At 47.2% G+C, this 20,497-nt stretch overlaps 1 protein-coding gene across 12 annotated transcripts in view; it reads left to right on the forward strand.

Annotated features, from left to right (window-relative positions):
* The window catches only part of LOC109559512 (apolipoprotein L3-like), a 78,688-nt gene that overhangs the window by 25,073 nt on the left and 33,118 nt on the right, over window positions 1-20,497 (forward strand). For 9 of the 12 annotated variants that reach the window (XM_070789758.1, XM_070789746.1, XM_070789757.1 and 6 more), the window contains one exon: window positions 2,665-2,742. In XM_070789758.1, coding sequence (XP_070645859.1) covers window positions 2,665-2,742 — 78 coding nt within the window. Of the gene's footprint in view, window positions 1-636; window positions 784-2,174; window positions 2,334-2,664; window positions 2,743-6,607; window positions 6,718-20,497 lie in introns of those variants that run through there. The other 3 variants (XM_070789754.1, XM_070789755.1, XM_070789756.1) reach the window with 3 other exon arrangements.

Raw genomic sequence — 20,497 nt, forward strand, 5'->3', positions numbered from 1 at the left:
GCAAGCGCCAGTGTACCTCTGATCTTTATGAATTTGCCTCCTCTCAGGACCTCATGTGATTGGAATCATACAATATTTGTCCTTTGTGATGGGATTTTTTTTCTTTCTTTTTTACTTCCTGTGGTAAAATACACACAACCTAAAATTGACCACTTAACCATTTTTAAGTGTACAGGTGAGTGGTATCGAACACATTCATCTATTGTGCAGCCATCACCACCATGCGTCTCCACATTCTTTCTTCCTGAAACCTGAGACTCTGCTGGACTGTAACTCCTCTCCCCCTCCCACAGGCCCTGACGACCACCACCCTGCTTTCTGTCTTTATCGATTTGCCTACTCTGCAAACCTAATAATAACAGGAAATACAATAAGTTTTTGGTAACTGTTTTATTTCACTGAACACAATGTCTTCAAGGTGCATCTAGTCCATAGCATGAGTCTGAATTTTCTTCCTTTTAAAATAATTTTTTAAAAAAGAACTTTCTTCTTCTTTTAAGTGAGTAATAGTCTGTGGTATGTATAGACAGGATTTTTCTTATATTATTTTCCTTTCTTCCACACTGTGGCTATTGTGACGAGAGCAGCCTGCAGTGAGTGGCCGAGACCAGTTCCCCTGAGGTCACCTGTGCTGTCAGCCTGGAGGGGATCCCCTGTGCTCTGCCCCCTGGTGCCCATCTCCATCAGCAACTCTGATGACTCTAAAGCCCTCAGGTCACATGCTCAGTCTGAAGCTCCCTACTCACTCCCACTGATCCTATACAAAGGGATGAGGACAGGCAGGTGGGTCACTGTAGCCATCCTGGGGTACTTCTCTTGTGATGTTGGGGTCAAGTGGAGCCCAATTTTATCGTCACTGAATCTTTAGGATCTCCAAATGGGGTGATCTCAGCTCATGTCCCTGGTTTTAAGTCTTGCTGAATCCTCACCTTGATTTGAGTCTGCAGCTCCCATGGTGGCTCTCCCAAGAGCTTGTGTTTATTGAGTCCATGATGTCTGGCATCTATTAGGCATTCTCAGCAGAGAACCTTCATGACAACTGGACACAGTTCCTCTGGAGTAGCTGAGTTCTGCATCTCAGGGTGGTTTTGCTTAACTTCCAGATAAACTCATGCTAGTGGAAGAGAGAAGAATCAGTAGGAGGGAGTTTACTGGGAAAAAAATCATTTAAAGGGGAAAAAAAGGAACTTTAAACAAGGAGTGGGATTTACAATAGGCAGTGACAAACTTGGTTTGAATCTTGGTTCCTCCCCTGAGTTGCTGGAAGAAAGCCCCCTCCTCACCCCTGCCAGCAGCTACCTTACTGCAAAAATCAGGTCAGATTCCTGATCTGCATTCCAGGGTAATTGTCAGACCAAACTGTAGAGAGTAGTCCTCATGGAGTAACACCCATCACTCTTCTGTCCCTCCCTCTGGAAGGCGAAGGTGACCATGATGACTGGGGCCATTTTCTGGGATGAAGCAGCCCTGACGGAAGGGCAGGTGGGCCTCCATGGGGTTCCAGCCCCACTGCTGCCCCTTGTGGTGGGGGCAAAAAAGAAAAGTCCACCAGGACTCTCAGGCCTAGGACCTTTTCTTCTGTTTCTTTATCTGAAAAATGGAGCCGACACTTCCTAGAGCTGATGTGAGAGTACAACAGGAAAGATATGGACAGAGCCTGCACAGAGGGTGGCTAATGCTCAGCCCTCCATACACTGTGGCTCTTTGCTCAGGAACCAAACGGAAAATCAGACTGTTTTCTGTTGTTGACTTTTGAGTTGCCAGATCACCAGCCTTCCTGTAAAGGTCCTCCATTTCGACAAAAGAAACTGTGCAACTAGAAATAATCCAGGGTAGAAAATAACAGCAGGCTCTCAGCCCTTCCCACAGACTTGGCCTCCATCCAAATGACCTTGACCGCCAAGGCTGGGCCTCCTCAGGCGAGTTGCTAGGACCTGAAGGCACTAGTTCTGTGCCTGTCAGCAGGGCCAAGTCTAGAAGGACTTGATCAAAAGGAGTTGGGTGGGGCGTGGACAGAGAGGCTGAGGGGTGGCCTTAGGCCCCTCTCCCAGGTGCCAAGGGAGCAGAGCAGGGACAGGGGACTCTGCAGGGGAGGTCCTGGAGGGCTTCTCAGAGGAGGTGATGCCAGACTTTGGCTTTACAGAGTGAGTATGATTTCTCTGGGTTCGATGCAGCAGGTGTCCCTGGCAGAAGGACCTGCATGAACAAACCCTAGAAGCCACGTGGATGTGACCCTCGGCAGCAGCAATATGACCAGTGTGTGGTGAGGAGTTGGTGTGTTCTGGAACTGTGCCACATGCTGGTGGCATAAGGTGAATAAAGCAGGCAGGCTGGTGAGTGGGTTGCGGAGGGGGCGGGGAGGGGAGGGCCGAGGGTTAGAAAGTCGGCCATGGGGTGGGGGAGTGTTTGGCCAAGGGACTCACGGTGTGTTGGTGGCAGGTCTCCTTCAAGGAGCCGAGGCAGGGTGGGCTGTGTCAGAAGGATGTGAAATGTCAGGGCTGGGGTTGTTTCTCTAAGGGGGCAGCAGGAGGCGGGGAATAGGTCTGGGCGGGGCCTGGTGGGCAGGGTGTTGGTAACTTGAGCCACTCAGAAGTGAGGGTTTCACTTTCCCTTTTGGTTCTCCGAATATATCTGGGACCAGAAAGTGTTCGTGGTTTATTGCAGAGACACAAAAGGCGGCTGCAGCTGCAGAGCTGAGAACAGCTGGATCTTGTTCACACTCAGTCAGAGGCAGACTCCTGGGTAAGTAGAGGAGGTAGGACCCCCGCCCATCTCCCCATCCTCAGGACGACTGTCTGAGAAAACCTTGATTGTCACTAGTTGACAAAAGAAAGGAAATGGAAGCTCAGAGAGGTGAGACCATGGCCCGAAGGACAGAGCCTGGATGTGGAAGCAGATGTTTCTGATGGCTTCCTCCCACCCCCGGGACCCCTGAACAGTGAAGAGGGAGGTAGACGCCTGCTCAGGTGGTCTCAGCTTGGGATGTGGACCCCTGAGACATGAGCAGCGACCCCAGAAGGAAGGTTTATGTTGTGGGTGCTCAGTCCTTTGGGAAATTTCAAGAAAGCTGAGGGGATGGAGCAGTACAGGGAGCTGGAGTCTTTCCTCCTTGTGGCCTGGCCGCCTTGAGTCTGCCCCTGGGTGCTGTGCAGGGGCTGATGGGGGCAAAAGGTTTCTTCTGAGATACAAGGCATCAGCTTTCATCACCCACCCTGTCCTGAGTGCCTGCTCAGTGCCAGGTCCTGGGGAAAAACGAAGGCCTGAGAGGAAGGACAGGAGACCAAGTGGGGAGACGCAGGCCCTGCTGTGCAACACCCACATGATGACACAGGGTTTATGATCTTAAGACAAGAAGCCAAACTGTAGATATATCAGTATAACAAGAGGGGCATGATACTAGACCTATGTGTTTATAAAGGTAGAGACAAACCTAGAAATTTATGGGTTATTAAAATCACATTCCACTCCCCTCCCTCACATACCTATGTCAGAAGTTCTGGACTTGGCCCCACTCTGTCCACGGAGAACTGTGTGACCCTGGGCAAGTTGCCTCCCTGGGATTTGTTCGTTCACATCTCTTATCCATTTGTGAAAAACGGCATTCAGTCTTTTCATGTGGATTTTAGGCTCTCTCTGTGTTGGGAATGTTTCATCTTTGTCTACTATAAATATTGCAGTGTCTTCCGGTCTCTCATTGTTTTCTGACTTGGTTTGTGGCATCCTTTTGAAATATTTAGTTTTCAAGAGGTCAAATAAATCAGACCTTCCTTATGGCTCCGGAAATTGTGTCTTGATGAGAATGGTTTCCCCAACTCAAAATTAATTTTAACACTTTTTCTAGTATGTTTCTAGTTCTTTTTCTTCTCCATTTTCGTTTAGATCCTTTGGAATTGATTGATTGATTGATTAGAATCTTTTTGTTTCTTCCTCTTTCTCTTCATCCCCCCTTCCTTTTTTTCCTTCTTGTCCTTCTCCTCATTCAAGCAGGACATGTTTAAGTGGTACTTTTCTCAGTCAAAGAGTAGCACACCCATTTCTGTGCTTTCAAAATTACCTCCATTGCAGTCAGGAAATGACTCCACGCTTTTCCCCTCAAAGTCCCAGGCAGAAGTTTGGGAGCAGAGAGCAAGAGGCTAGAGGAAGCTGGGCCCCACACCCAGATCAGACCTGGACTGGACATCCTGTGGGAGGGGAGGTTTAGGAATGTCCTGCTCAAGTCTTCAGGTCTCAGGATAGGATATGAGGTTTTAGGTAAGCCTCATGTTTTTCCACAGTTCTCTCTTCCTCTTTCTCCTCATAAAAATATCAGGGTTGGAGTAAAGAGACACGAAGAAATAGGTGTTTCCTGCTACCTGAGAGTACAGTGTTCATACAAAAGCTTTCTTAAACCAAGATGGTGGAGACCATAGACCATGTAGGTCTCAAATCTTCTTTTACTGGCAGAGGGTGATCTTCTGGAAAAGCGTGGGATGCCCATAAATGGAAACGCTCAGATATCTGATGGCACTATCAGAAAGAGCTTTTACGAAGACAGACAGGAAAATAAATGGAACTACTAACTGTAGGTAAAAGAGGTGTAGTGCTATGTCTTTGAGAATCTGGTTGATTCATGCCCCAGTAACAGGTCCCACACCTCATGTTTTAGCCAGGCTGTGCCCAGGAGGGTGAAGGGAGCCCCAGAAGCCCTGGAGCAGGAGGAGCAGCAGAGAAGAGACAGAGCCCCCGCCCTGTGCTGGGAGCTGCAGAAACTCCACACAAACAGACCCACAGGCAGGACAGGGCAAGATTCCAAGGGAGACTGGAAGGGAATTAGAGGAAGACAGCAGGTGGAGGAAGCTTTTGAGATGGGCCTCCGGGGACAAGTAACATTTCACCTGGTGAGGCAGGTAGGGAAACGCCTTGGAGGGGCAGCCTGAGTGAAGGCCTGGAGGTTGGGTGGGAATCAGAGTCCAGGCAGCTGGGAGTCCTCCAGGCCGGTGGACCAGGCCCCATGGAGTCAGGAGGGTGTGAAAGACAGGAGTAGAAGCATCAGGAAGGCCTGGCGATGGGCTAAGGACTTTGAATCTGACACTGCCTTTACCCATCCTGTCCCTGCCCATAGAGTATGAGCTGTACCACGTGGAGGGAGAGGTTTGGTAGAATCTCTGTCTGCCCACATGGAGGGAATGTCTCTGTGTCTGGCCATGCAGTTGGGCAGGGACAGGCTTCTCTAGGGTTCTCCCCTCTCCCACTGGCAGCCTTTCCAGGAAGTGACCAATCAGAGGCTAACAGAGGAGGACACCCAGATAGTAATCCAGCAGAAGGGAGAACCGTCCAGCACCCCACCCAGCTAAGGCCCCAGACAAGGGTCAGGACCAGGACAAGAATGGCAGGGAAGGATGGAAGGATGAGGTGGAGGGTCCAAATGCATTTTTAAGTGTTTGGCATCATCCAGGATCAGCCCTTTCTGCCCGAGCCCACCTCTTCTCTCTGACTTGACTCTTCATCTTCATGTTTCATGATTGCAATTGGCTGCCCTGGCTCCTGGGGTCCTGCAGCTTCTAGGCAGAGAAGGAGGTAGGAGACCAGTGAGCTCTCCTCTCTTACCTGCTTGGAGGTGGGTCTGCCTGTGTGAATTCTCTCCCACCCACATGGTCAGTGCCTCCAGCCTCTGCCACTGGGCACACTCCCTAGTGAGCAACCTGATTGTCACTCTTCCTGAGGGACAACCCTGGGGATCGGAGAGAGAAGCTGTTAGGAAGAAAGATGCTAGGATGGGGCTTAGGTGAGGGGATTTGAGGGAAACTCTAAGGAAATGGGGCCACTCTAGATTGGATGCTGCAGAGAATTGGGGTCAGTTCTACCAGTGTGAGTCTCAGTAACTCCCTGTATGGAGACCAGAGCGAAGATGAAGGTGTGATTGGTAAGAAGGAGCAGTCCCGCTTTTCAGCCAGGGGAGGGGGCATGGTGTTGGTGGGGGCACAGTGATGGGTGTTTGCTGTCTCCTTCGCGACTGCTCTCAGGGTGACCCTGTGTGAGGCTGGAGTTCTGTGAGAGCCTTTACATCCAACGGGAGAAGAACAGCACCCTGTTGTGATACCAGGCCAGCCTCCAGATGTCAGGGCTTGTTCTTTCTTTCTCAATCCTGTATAAACATTCATGTAAATAAACAGAAAGGAATATACCTACAGACTTCAAGACTCATCTTCTTTTTAAACTTAGTTAACAATGAAATATTTCCCATTATACTTACTCTTCTTGGCAACATAGAAAGAAAAGAAAGATACCGACTCAGTCGTGTCCAACTCTTTGTGACCCCATGGACTGTAGCCCACCAGGCTCCTCTGTCCATTGGATTTCCCAGGCAAGAATACTGGAGTGGGTTGCCATTTCCTTCTCCAGGGGATCTTCCCAACCCCAGGACTGAACCCATGTCTCTTGAGTCTTGTGTCACCTGCATTTCCACTAGCACACTTTTTAACCCTTATGTCTCCCTTTTTGACCACACTTTATTTAAAGTCCTCTCAATGTAATATTGTTTTGAACTCATGGCTTTTCACAGACTTAGCTTGGCCCAATGAAACATCTTTATAGTAATCATTATCTTTTATTATTGTTATTTATGTAGGTGTCCCTTCTGCCCTCTTCTCTGATCACATCCAAGAGCATCCTTGCCTTTGCGGGAGCAGAGATGCCAGCCTGTGGGATTCACCTCCCCTGCAAGGGGTCTTCCTTCCTGTGAGTGGACGGAAGCCCATGGGTGCACATGTGGGTGGGCAAGATGCTGCTGGACAGTGAGTCTGTTTAGGGTTACTGTTCATTCTGATTATTCTGGTTAAACCCCAGTTACCATCCCTACTTAGAGAATTTAGAGGGCTTCCTTAATGGCTCAGAAGGTAAAGAATCTGCTCGCAATGCAGGAGACCTGGTTCCATCCCTGGGTTGGGAAGATCTCCTGGAGGAGGTAATGCCCCCCAGTATTCTCGCCTGGAGAATTTCCTCCAGAAGAGCTTGGAGGGCTACAGTCCCTGGGGTCGCAGAGTCAGACACGACTGAGTGACTAACACTTCCACTTTCACCTTCGCTTTCTTAGAGAACTTGGTTTCATCAAAACGAACATGTCTCCCTTACTGAAATCTGTCACAGCAGGAGTCACACTTATTTCTTGTTGGCATTAAATTCAACCGCTTCCGTCATCTTGAGGGTGGTGGCACTAGAAAACACCCCATTTTGTGGGTTACTGACTGCTATAAAGTGACTGCTGCTGTCTTAGAGTTAAAACAATCCAGTCCTAAGTGCATATGGTTAAAACAGATCAATTTGTACAGAGGGTTCTGCTCTTTCCTTCCCAAGGAAAAGCTTAGATAGTTAATCAATGTCTTTAAATGATATTACTACATTGGGAGGTGGAATGGTGTGAGAATGTGTGCTCAGGAGACAGGAACCTGGACTTGGAGTCTGGCTCTAGCACGAGCTGTGTGCTTCGAGTAAATTGCTTCACCTCTCTGAGCTTCAGTTTATTTTCTTACAGGATCATTGTGAGAACTAAAAGGAAGTGAATGCATACCATGCAATTGGGAAGGTGCCTGGTGCAAAGTGGGGAGTCATCAACCACAATAGCTAATCAATATTTAGGATTGCATTTGTCTTTTTCTCGACTTAAAAATTTGATATTATTTAATTACTTCTGACTGGGAAAAATAAGGATTTCATTTATTTTTTACTATTTCTTATACCTTGCCCCATCGTCTGTTTATATCATTATTTCACTAATTTGATATCCCCTATTAGGAAGCTTTGTACTTGTAAGCACCTTATTTACATCTCCATTTCTTATGCTTTCGACTGGACCCACCATTTCTTGATTCTTAGCTTTGTAAACTGAGATATTAATTCTCCTCCTCCCTTTAGTGCTTCAGATCCCAAATTCTACAAGTATATTTTAATTTTTATATTGATTAACAAGTACACTGATCACAGAGGAAGGCTTCTTTATCTCTCCTTGCTATTCTTTGGAACTCTGCATTCAAATGTAGAGTTCAAATATCTTTCCTTTTCTCCTTTGCCTTTTGCTTCTCTTCTTTTCACAGCTATTTGTAAGGCCTCCTCAGACAACCATTTTCCCTTTTTGCATTTCTTTTCCTTGGGGATGGTCTTGATCCCTATCTCCTGTACAATGTCACAAACCTCTGTCCATAGTTCATCAGGCAGTCTATCAGATCTAGACCCTTAAACCTATTTTTCACTTCCACTGTATAATCGTTAGGGGGTTGATTTAGGTCATACTTGAATGGTCTAGTGGTTTTCCCTACTTTCTTCAAATTTAAGTCTGAATTTGGCAATAAGGAGTTCATGATCTGAGCCATAGTCAGCTCACAGTCTTGTTTTTGCTGACTGTACAGAACTTCTCCTTTGGCTGCAAAGAATATAATCAATCTGATTTCTGTATTGACCAGCTGGTGATGTCCATGTGTAAAGTCTTCTCTTGTGTTGTTGGAAGAGGGTGTTTGCTAAAACCAGTGTGTTCTCTTGGCAAAACTTTGTTAGCCTTCACCCTGCTTCATTCTGTACTCCAAGGACAAATTTGCATGTTATTCCAGGTATTTCTTGACTTCCTACTTTTGCATTCCAGTCCCCTATAATGAAAAGGACATCTTTTTTAGGTGTTAGTTCTAGAAGGTCTTGTAGGTCTTCATAGAACCGACCACCTTCAGCTTCTTCAGCATTACTGGTCAGGACATAGACTTGGATACTGTGATAGTGAATGGTTTGCCTTGGAAATGAAGAGAGATCATTCTACTGTTTTTGAGATTGTATCCAAGTACTGCATTTCAGACTCTTGTTGACTATGATGACTACTCCATTTATTCTAAAGGATTCTTGCCCACAGTAGTAGATATAATGGTCATTTGAGTTAAATTCACCCATTCCAGTCCATTTTAGTTCACTGATTCATAAAATGTCGATATTGACTCTTGCCATCTCCTGTTTGACCACTTACAATTTGCCTTGATTCATAAACCTAACATTCCAGGTTCCTATGCAATATTGCTCTTTACAGCATCGGACTTTATTTGCATCAACAGTCACATTGACAACTGAGTGTTGTTGTTGCTTTGGCTCCACCTTTTCATTCTTTCTGGAGTTATTTCTCCACTGATCTCCAGTAGCATATTGGGCACCTACCAACCAGGGGAGTTCAACTTTCAGTGTCCTATATTTTGCCTTTTCATACTGGACTGGAAAAAGTTGTTTTCATTCCAATCTCAAAGAAAGGCAATACCAAAGAACATTCAAACTACCACACAATTGCAGTCATCTCTCCTGCTAGCAAAGTAATGCTCAAAATTCTCCAAACCAGGCTTCAACAGTACATGAACCATGAACTTCCAGATGTTCAAGCTGGATTTAGAAAAGGCAGAGGAACCAGAGATCAAATTGCCAACATCTGTTGGATCATTGAAAAAACAAGAGAGTTCCAGAAAAACATCTACTTCTGCTTTATTGACTATGCCAAAGATTTTGACTGTGTGGATCATAACAAACTGTGGAAAATTCTTCAAGAGATGGGAATACCAGAACACCTGACGTGCCTCCTGAGAAATCTGTATGCAGGTCAGGAAGAAACAGTTAGAACTGGACATGAAACAACAGACTGGTTCCAAATCCGGAAAGCAGTACTTTTTGGGATATACAAATATACAAAGGCTGTATATTGTTACCCTGCTTATTTAACTTCTATGCAGAGTACATCATGAGAAACCCTGGGCTGGAAGAAGCATAAGCTGGAATCAAGATTGCTGGGAAAATATCCATAACCTCATATATGCAGATGACACCAACCTTATGGCAGAAAGTGAAGAAGAACTAAAGAGCCTCTTGATGAAAGTGAAAAAGGAGAGTGAAAAAGTTGGCTTAAAGCTCAACATTCAGAAAACTAAGATCATGGCATCCGGTCCCATCACTTCATGGCAAATAGATGGGAACACAGTGGAAACTGCGGTTGACTTTATTTTTCTGGGCTCCAAAATCACTGCAGATGGTGATTGTAGTCATGAAATTAAAGACCCTAGCTCCTTGGAAGGAAAGTTGTGACCAACCTAGACAGCATATTAAAAAGCAGAGACATTACTTTGTCCACAAAGGTCCGTCTAGTCAAGACTCTGGTTTTTCCAGTGGTCATGTACGAATGTGACAGTTGGACCATAAGAAAGGCTGGGCATTGAAAAATTGATGCTTTTGAACTGTGGTGTTGTAGAAGACTCTTGAGAGTCTGTAGGACTGCAAGGAGATCCAAGCAATCCATCCTAAAGGAGATCAGTCCTGAATATTCATTGGAAGGACTGATGCTGAAAGTGAAACTCCAATACCTTGGCCACCTGATGTGAAGAGCTGACTCATTTGAAAAGACCCAGATGCTGGGAAAGATTGAAGGCAGGAGGAGAAGGGGACGACAGAGGATGAGTTGGTTGGACGGCATCACCGACTCAATGGATATGAGTTTGAGTAAATTCTGGAAGTTGGTGATGGACAGAGAGGCCTGGCATGCTGTGGTTCCTGCAGTCTCAAAGAGTCAGACATGACTGAGCGACTGAACTGAACTGAAGAACTTACAAAAAATTTAAAAGGGATAAATATGAACACAGATACACATATAATTGAAACACTTTGCTACACACCTGAAGCTAATACAATATTGTAAATCCACTATACTTTAATAAAACATGGGAACAAGCAACTCACTACCCACTGAGCTCAAAGGTGAGTTGATGCTGGAGAAGTAGGGTTAGAGACCCTCACCAGGGGAAACCCTACTTGCTGGAATATCAGACCCTGGGGAGGGCGATAGAGGAGCTCTGCTACTTGTGCTGGATTACTTTGGCTTTCTCCCATTTTCAAAGCTCCCCTATTCCTGGCTTCTCATTGCTAGTCTCCCTGTCTCTCCCTTATTCTGCCCTCAGTGTCTTCTTCAGTCCAAAATAAGTGCTTTCTCCCCTTGACCCTGCACATGTCCCTGGTCCCTGCACTGCTCTAGGGGTGGCCCAGTCGGGCCCTACTGCAGACTCTCATAGATCCAGGTGAGCTCCTCCAACTTCTTCTCCAGCTCCCGGGCTTTCTGCCTCATGTTCTCAGCCAATGCTGTCTTTGCCCCCTCCTGCACGTCCTGTGCGTCTTTCACCAGGGAGTACACGTCCAGCCCCATGAATAAACCTGACAGGACTCCTCTCCTGACACGGGCTGCTCTAGTCATTGCCAGAGCAGTGCCTCTGAAATGTCTTCTCACCTGCCGGGCACTTCGGAGAGAGATTCGCCCAGTGGTTATGTAGCGCTGAGCAGTGGCTACTAACTGAGGGTTGCCTCTGGCCACCCTGATGGCACGAATATGGCTCCCAAAGACTTTAACTTGGTAGAGATCATATACATAGGAAATTATTTTGGCTATGTCAAGGAGACTGGCCTGGGATTCTGCTGATGACATGTGTACATTTTCCACCACCATGGTGGACAAACCTGTTACAGCAGCTGCTGCTCCCAGCCCTATTCCAGCGGCTGAGAGTCCCAGACTGAGGCCTGCTGTAAAGGGTGCCAGAACCAGCCCAAGGATGCTCAGGGTGCCAGACGCAATGCCGGTGGAGGAAGCTACCACATTGGAGATGGTGCAGTCGCTGTGCACCTTGTCAACATTGTCTGCAAGCTCATGGAGCTTTCTTATGCTCTCCTTCAGCTCTTCTTTTACCTGAGGAAACTCCTTCAAAAACCTCTCCTTTTCCTGCTGGTATTTTTGGAGCCTGTCTTGGTCCTCCCCGGCCAAGTCTGTTTGCAGCTTGATCAGACATTCATAGAGTACATCTGCCTCTTCCCTGTAACAATGAACATTAAGGCCTTAGAAAGACACTTTGCTTGTCTAAGAAACAGGCTCAACAAACTCTATCCTGCATAAACCGCAGAGATTTTATTGTAAATCACAAGAATTTTACTAATGTAAAATTTTTTCCAACCTTAAACACTCATTTGTATATTGTTAGTGCTCCATGTACTTATTCAAACATGGAATAAATAAGCAAAGGCCATCTTCAGATACCTATAACTTAAGAGAGATATTTGATAAAGACACCTCAAAGCAGACCAATACCATCACTTCCAGACTGTGTGTAAAATGGGAACTTCACTGATAAACAAAGAGAATTGGGATTAGAGCAGAAAACCCTTCATTCAAGGACCTTAGTGTATAGTGAGGAGTTTACTTGTTCTTTGCTCGTGGCTGCTAGGATGTGGTCCCTAGGCCCCAAGAATATTCTGGCTCATAAGAATGTCCTCATCTGCCTGGGACTTTGGCCACTGGAGAGTCTGACAAGTTGACATGTGGCGGGCCTCTGGGTCACGTGGTATCAGTTCTGACCTCTGGAGGAGCTGGGCTCTAGGGCAATAGTCTGAGCTCTGGGAGGGGCTGGAGATGACAGGTCAGGGTAATTTGTTGTTAAATAGGGTGAGCACCCTGGCGGGCAGTGCTCCATGTGTCCTGCCACACTGGATCCAGGACAGTAATGCATCCTGGGGACAATGTATGCTTCATGTGTGAAACCTGCCCAGACTCTGCCCTGTGGCTGATGGGAAACTGCATCCTTCCCTGTAATAAACCATAACTGGGATCCTGAAGCTTTAATGAGTCTGTGCATCCTTCTATGGAGTTCTAGAATCTGAGGGTGGTTGTGGGATCCCCCAAATTTGCCCTTGATGGGAAATTAAGGACAGTCCTGGGACTGTGCCCTCACACTTTTCAGATTGGCTAACTGTGCATCTAGAATTTTATTTATTTATTTTTTAATCAAAACTCAGCTAGAACCCTTAACGATCATTTTGCCTGGCATCTGCTCTCACCCAAGCCTGATACCCTTGGCCTTCTCAGCAGAAAGACACTGGGTCTGTCCACTGCACATATTGACTGGGAAGCAGGAGATTTGCTGTGAGCTCTGTTCCCCGTGGCCCCTCCAGCCCACCTCACTGACTCCTGACCCAGGACCCAGCACCGCTGACCTCTCAGGGGTCACATGTTAATTTGTGACAGCTTCATGTGCCTGCACCCCAAGGCAGTGTGAAACATTATGAAACCTCTAAAGATTCAGGAGACTTGAGGAAATGCCCATCTGAATGGCTAAGTCTGAAGAGACTGGCACTTGCACAGCTGGTGGAGGAAGTGTTTTCATCTTTGGTGGGGATGCGTGAGGCTCCTCAGAATCGCTCAAATGACACACAATCGCAGCCACTTACTATGACCCTGGAGGGCTCTCTGAGCCACATGGCCTTCCCACTGTTAGGGCGGCTCCACGTAGACTAGAAGAGGGTCCCAGATGGAGGGAGAAGCCAGGTCCCAAGCAGGGTGTGGAGGACATGGTCACCCAGGGCCCTCTAGCCCATCTTGAGGGGATCCCATCAGGAAGGGAAGAAATATCCTCTCTCCCACTCCCAGGACCTCTGTTAGAGTCACAGGCCGTTCAGTTCTGTGTCCTCAGGGCCCACTTTCCTCACTCTAATCCTGGCCTGCTGCCCAAGCCTGCCTACTAGTCCTCCAACCTGGACCCTCTGCTCCACCCTGACCCTTAGGTCTGACCCTGATCCAGGCCTCCCTGGGCCTTTCGATGAGATGATTGCACTTGGTTCCCCACCTCTGACTCTGCAGTTCACTCTGAGGCCATCACTACAGTCCATCAGTTTAAATTGGTATTCCCACTGGAGACATAACACATAACAAATCTGAGACTCAAAGTCTTAAACCCACAGGCCCAGAGTTGGGCAGGGCTAGATTCAGGATCCCACCAGGTCCAACCAGTTCCCCTCCAGCCTCTCTGCCTTATTGGCCAGCAGGAACCTGCAGTGTTTGTATAATTCCTAAAATGGGGAATGAAAGAGTTCTGATCGGAATCCCCAGGAACACAAAATGATGTTCGGGTCAGAATTTTCTGACTTGACCTAAAGGATGTCCTTCTTGTTTATCATCTCCAGGAAGAAGGTCCCTGAGTCTTCCCAACAAGCTTATTTTAAAATTAACATTGACTGAGCACCTACTCTGTGTCAGCAATCATGAAAAGCACTTGTGTGCATGATCTCAGTGTCCTCACAATAAAACTGAACAGAGGATGAAGCAGAGAGTAGTTAAGTAACTTGTCCAAGGTCATATAACCTGCCCTTCCTTGCAGGTTTCGTCTCCTCTCAACCCAATGTCATTTAATGCTAACAAATAACACAGAGGAAACATTCCACATAGGATCTTGAGGAGAAACATCCTCGCCCTCAACCATAGGATCTGCCTGGAGGAAACTAGCCTGGGATAATCTTCCTGGGGGCATGTAGGTGACATTCCTGGGGTACCTGCATGGTTACCTGGACAAGTCAGCCTCGGTCACAAAATTCTCCCAGGGTTTGTCTTCAGTGAGCAGGAATTGCAGTTGTTCCCATCTCACACTCCCCTGGAAATACTCAAGGACATCCTCAAAAAAGCTTTGGCTCTCTAGACAGAAAAATAAAAATTGAAGATTAGAATAAACTATGGTGTGATGCACTTCATGGGAAATAGATGGGGAAACAGTGGAAACAGTGTCAGACTTTATTTTTCTGGGCTCCAAAATCACTGCAGATGGTGACTGCAGCCATGAAATTAAAAGACACTTAGTTCTTGGAAGGAAAGTTATGACCAACCTAGATAGCATATTTAAAAGCAGAGACATTACTTTGCCCACAAAGTATCGTCTAGTCAAGGCTATGGTTTTTCCTGTGGTCATGTATGGATGTGAGAGTTGGACTGTGAAGAAGGCTGAGCGCCGAAGAATTGATGCTTTTAAACTGTGGTGTTGGAGAAGACTCTTGAGAGTCCCTTGGACTGCAAGGAGATCCAACCAGTCCATTCTGAAGGAGATCAGCCCTGGGATTTCTTTGGAAGAAATGATGCTAAAGCTGAAACTCCAGTACTTTGGCCACCTCATGGGAAGAGTTGACGCATTGGAAAAGACTCTGATGCTGGGAGGGATTGAGGGCAAGAGGAGAAGGGGATGACAGAGGATGAGATGGCTGGATGGCATCACTGACTCAATGGATGTGAGTCTGAGTGAACTCCAGGAGTTGGTGATGGACAGGGAGGCCTGGCGTGCTGCGATTCATGGGGTCGCAAAGAGTTGGACACGACTGAGGGACTGATCTGATCTGGTCTGATAAGTGGCTAAAGTTCACCTTTCTGAGCAGCGTTCATCTGGCATGCTGTTGACTGTGTGCACCAGCCCCAATTCATAAGTTAACGCCCAGACCCACCCACTCTGCAATGACTGTATTAGAAGATAGGGGGCTTTAAGGCAGTAATTAGGTGAAATGAGGCCTTAAGTGTGCGGCCTTAATTCAGTAATATCAGTGTCCATATTAAATGAAGAGATGTCAGATCTCTTCCTCTCTCTCTCTCTTCCCTGAAATTAAGTGCTCTTAGGTTTTCTTTTTCTCATGCCTCACTAAGGGAGAAACAAACAGGGCTCACATGGAGTGAACCCACAGCACTAGATCTGTGTGGTGACTGATTAGGGTGGTGTGGGTGGAGGAAATAACTGAGCACCTGGTTGTCTGCATGGGTGTTTGAGAACAAGAGAACTAGTACCGGCCTGAGGCAGCCACCTGGTAATCAGGTGTTTATATATGGGAGCACTGGGCAGGTGCCCTAGCACAGCACAGGAGAGAGGGGATTCTAGAGAAGGGGAGAGGTTTCTACTTGGAATAACACATTCCAGGTAGAGGGGACAGCACAGCACTAGGCAGGACCTACTATGTGGCAGGCCCCGGCCCAGGCCACAGACACACATTATATTCAGTCCTCATCACAACATAGGGAAATATTCTCATTTTACAGGTTAGGTCAGGTAAGGTGCTCCAGATCTCAGAAGGTGTGGGAGCCAGCAAAGGCCAGATTGGGGTTCAGATTAGAGTCCACTGACCCTCACGGAGCAGCTGGGTGGGCAGCAGGGCAAGAGATGGAAGAAAGAGCCTCTGTGTTGACACCCCAGGTTCTGGGAGCAGAAGGAGGCTTAGACCAAGGGAGAGGGCAGGAGATGCTCCAGGGGACCTCCTCTCCCTGTCCTGCCTTCTCTGCTGTGCCCACACCCCTCCATGGGCTGCCCTGCCGCATTTCTGAGTCATTAGCTGGGGGTCAGGAGGCAGGGGGAGGAAGTTAGCATCTTATCTGTGGCTCCCTGAGGAGAGGACCAGGAAAGAGGCTGTGGGGACAGACCGCCAAGTGTTAGAGGACTCCCCATTGCCTCTCTGAGGGATGCTAATACACGCCTTTCTTGGTTCTTGGTTGCTCGGCAGGTTATTTTGGCCTGGAGACACCACCCTCAATTCTGGGTCACAAGTAGGAATCTGCCAGAGACGAGGTGGCTGACTACCTGAGCAGTCCCTGGGATCTTCTGAGCTCATGGTGGCATCAGCAGGGTCTCAGAAATCTCCCTTCAGCTAACCCGTCTGTGTCAGGCTGGAAGGAGGTGTCGTTTCACCCTTGGGGAAGAGAAAACAGATTGTGGGCTTGATCGCGGGTGAGCAGTGCCTGAGGGGGCAGCGAGGGGTGAGGTCCTGGGTGGTTTCCCCTGGGACAGCCATCAGTGCCACCATGGATTTAACTCAGCATGGTTCTCTGTCCCCTGGGCTCTGCAGATCACTTGTTAAGGAAAGTTACTCGTCCTCCCCAGTCAGAGTTCTGCTCTCCTGTTGGGGTACAAGAGAGTATAATCAGACAGGAGACAGCCATCTGCGAAGTTATAGGAACAATAAAACCAGAGACAGAAGAACAGATAGGAAGGGAATCCTCTGGAAATTACATGAGGTTGGGAATGCTTGTGTTAATAATTGGTTATAGGTGATATTGATCCACTGTCTATGACGTGCAGGCTCCTGAAACTCACGTAAACTTAGGTCAGTCCAAGTTTTCACATTTCTGCTGGAGCCCAGCCTTGAACCCAAGTCTTTCTGATCCAAATTCCAGGTGTGATGACTATGCTCTACTTGCTTTAATGTACAAAAATGTCTCTTTGTGGATGCATGTTAATTGGAAAATGACTCTCTTTATTGCAAATGATGTCATGCACCCTGTGCTTGAGTCTCTGCCTTGATAACATTCCCGCTGCTGTAGCTCCCACAGCCCACATCTTCCTCGCTTCTGCAATAGCCTTTATCCCACAAACCTTTTTTCTAGACTCCCACCAGCCCCACTCCAATTCCTGCAGCCCTGCCTTGGTCAGCTGAGGACCCGAATGGTGTCATCTTTGCTGTCCACTCCTGATTGTTGGACTTCAGGCTGTTTTTAATTCTTTATGTAAGTAATAGTGCAAAGAACACTCTTCTTGCATAAGACTTTGCCTCCATTTAAGATTCTTTCATTAAGCCATTTCTAGAAGTAGAATGACTGGATCCAAGGGTATCAACACCTAACATTTTTTCACACTTAAGCTACTTTGTTATGCAAAGAAACTGTACAAATTTCCATTCACACATCTCATATGCGATGGTGTCCATCCTTTGTCTTGCCAGTTCGCTGTTATTTTTTTAAATAGCAGATCTTTATATAGAGAACTTCTTTTGGTTCCGGTTGTGACTATCTTGTGTTGGGAGATGAGAAAATAAGCGTGTTAATTATACTAAGGCAGTATTTTAAGAAGGCAAAAGAATACTTATTTAAGTATTCTTGCTGAGACCTGACTGAAATGATAGTAAAGGTCCTTATAGTTACAGTAACAGCTACTCCTGAGAGTGGCTTGTATTTCTGATTTTGCTCTGCACTGGTAGTTACTCTAAGACTTTATAAATTATAATCCATATTGTTCTGATAACCAGGAGGTGTGTACCACTGTATCCCCATTTACAGCTAAGGAAGCTGAAGCATAGATGTTCTGTGATTTGCCCAAGGTCAGAAACCTTCTTCATGGAGAACTGGATCCCACCCACTTTCTGGGCTCAAGATTCCATACCCGGCTTATTTTCACTTTGCTGCTAACAATAATAAGAATTAAAAAGCAGGGGTGGTGGTGACAGGAACCCAAAGTCTTCACACTCCCTGCCTTGGCTGAAAATCATGACTGCTTTTTATTTACCAATTGCACCTTTATCCTTGCTCTGGTCTCCCCTCTCAGTAGATAGAGTTACTGAGACAATCATTGGTAAAACTGCCCCTGCCATTCTCTACAGCATCCAGTCTAGAGTGGCCCAACTTCCTTAGAGTTTCCCCCAAACCCCCTAACCTGAGCCCTGATCCTAGAATCTTTCTATCACCTTCCCTCTGCAATGCCCAGGGTTCCCCTCAAGAATAGTAACCATCAGCTTGATTACCAGGGAGTATGCCTGGTGATGGAGGCTGTGGGCACTGACTGTGTGGATGGGAGAGAATTTACACAGACAGGCCCGTCTCCAGGCACATGGGAGAGGAGAGCTGGCTGGTCCCCTGCCTCCTTCTCTGCCTCGAAGCTGTAGGACCCCAGGAGCCAGGGCAGCCAATTGAAATTGGGAAACACAAGGACCAAGAGCCAAGGCAGAGAGAGGAGGAGAGCTTGGGCAGGAAGGGCTGATCCTGGATGATGCCAAACACTTGAAAATGCATTTGGACCGTCCACCTCATCCTTCCATCCTTCCCTGCCATTCTTGTCCTGGTCTTGACCCTTGTCTGGGGCCTCAGCTGGGTGTGGATGCTGGACAGTGCTTCCACTGCTGGATTAGTATCCAGGGCATCCTCCTCTGTTAGCCTCTCATTGGTCACTGCCCGAAAATCCTATCAGTGGGAGCAAGGAGAACCCTGAAAAGACTCCCCACCTAACTATATGGCCAGATGCAGAGGCTTCCCCTCCATGTGGGCAGAGGTTCTCACCAAACATCTCGCTCCATGTGGCTGCAAGTTATCCACCTTGGGCAGGGAAGGAGGGGTTAGGGCAGGATCAAGTGCAGAGTCCTTAGCCCATCGCCAGGCCCGCCTGAAGCTCCTACTCTTGTCTTCCTCACCCTCCTGACTCCACGGGCCTGGTCGAGGGACCTGGAGGACTCCCAGCTCCCTGGTTTCTGATCCCCACCCCCCCAGCCTCCAGGCCTTCTCTCAGGGTGCCCCTCCCCCTGCAAGGCCTTTCCCCACCTGCCTCACCAGGTGAAATGTTACCTGTAATTAGAGTTCCCACTCCAAAGCCTCCTCCCCCTGCTGTCTCCCCCGGTTCCTCTCCAGGCCCCTCTGGAACCTTGCACTTTCCTGGTTGCGGGTCTGTTTGTGTGGAGTTTCTGCAGCTCCCAGCACTGGGCAGGTGCCCTGTCTCTTCTCTGTTGCTCCTCCTGCTCCAGGGCCTCCAGGGCTCCCTCCCCCCACCCAGACACAGCATGGCTAAAATACAAGATGTGGAACCCATTAGTGGGACATGAAACCACCAACTTCTTGAAGACACAGCACCACACCTCTTTTACCTGCAGTTGGGTAATTCCATTTGTTTTCCTTATCTGTCTTGATAGAAGCTCTTTCTGACAGAGCAGTCAGATTTCTGAGTGTTTCCATTTATGGACGTCCCTTGCTTTCCAAAAGATCACCCTCTGCCAGTAAACTGTGAAGTGAGACCTATATCTTCTTCACACTAGGCCATCTTGGTTTAGGAAAGCTTTTGTAGGAAAGCTGTACTGTACTTTCAGGTGGCAGGACACACCTGTACTTCCTCATGTTTCCTTACTCCAGCCATGATATTTTTACACCAAGAGAAAGAGGAAGAGAGAATTGTGGAAAGACATGGGCTCCTGCTAAAATCTGAATAATGCCTTACTGCACTGGAGGCTCCTTTAAAGGCAGAAAAAAGCAGTGTATTCCTTTTTGATTGCAGTAGGTACCTGTTAAGTAAATCCTGCTTTAAGGAGATAAAGCAGCAGACATGCAGGAAGGAAGGTAGGGAGTCTGGGAGAGCAGGAGAGGAGGAGGAGAAAAAAGGAAAGAGGGAGAAGGTAGAAGGCAGAAGAAAAGGAGGAAGAAGAAGAAACAAAAAGCTCTAATCAATTAGTGAAACCTAAAGGGACCTAAAGGTAAACCAGAATGAAAAAAAACCTACAAACGTACTGGAAGAAACAAAAACATTATGCAAAACATACTGGAAAAATACTGCTAACTTGAGGAAAACTGTCTCACCAAGACACAAATCCCAGAAACCATTGGATCTCTTAAAAATTAGAAATTGCTAAGGACACCATAAACCAAATCAAAATGCAAGAGATCTGGAGACAATGTCTGCAATACTTAGAGAGGATAAAGGTGAATGTCCCCAACACACAGAGGAGCTACAAACCCATATGAGCAGACTGAAACCAGCTTTTAAAAATGGGTAAGAGAACTGAACAAACACTCCCTGGGGAGGTGGCTTGTCCAGGGTCACATAGCTCTCCATGGGCAGGGTAGAGGCCAAGTCCAGGCCTTCTGACACTGGTATGTAAGTAGGGAATGTGATTTTATTTTAACTGATCAAATTGTAAACTCTGTTTTTCT

The sequence above is a fragment of the Bos indicus genome, chromosome 5, assembly GCF_029378745.1.
Source record: "Bos indicus isolate NIAB-ARS_2022 breed Sahiwal x Tharparkar chromosome 5, NIAB-ARS_B.indTharparkar_mat_pri_1.0, whole genome shotgun sequence".
In the NCBI taxonomy this organism is placed as follows: domain Eukaryota; kingdom Metazoa; phylum Chordata; class Mammalia; order Artiodactyla; family Bovidae; genus Bos; species Bos indicus.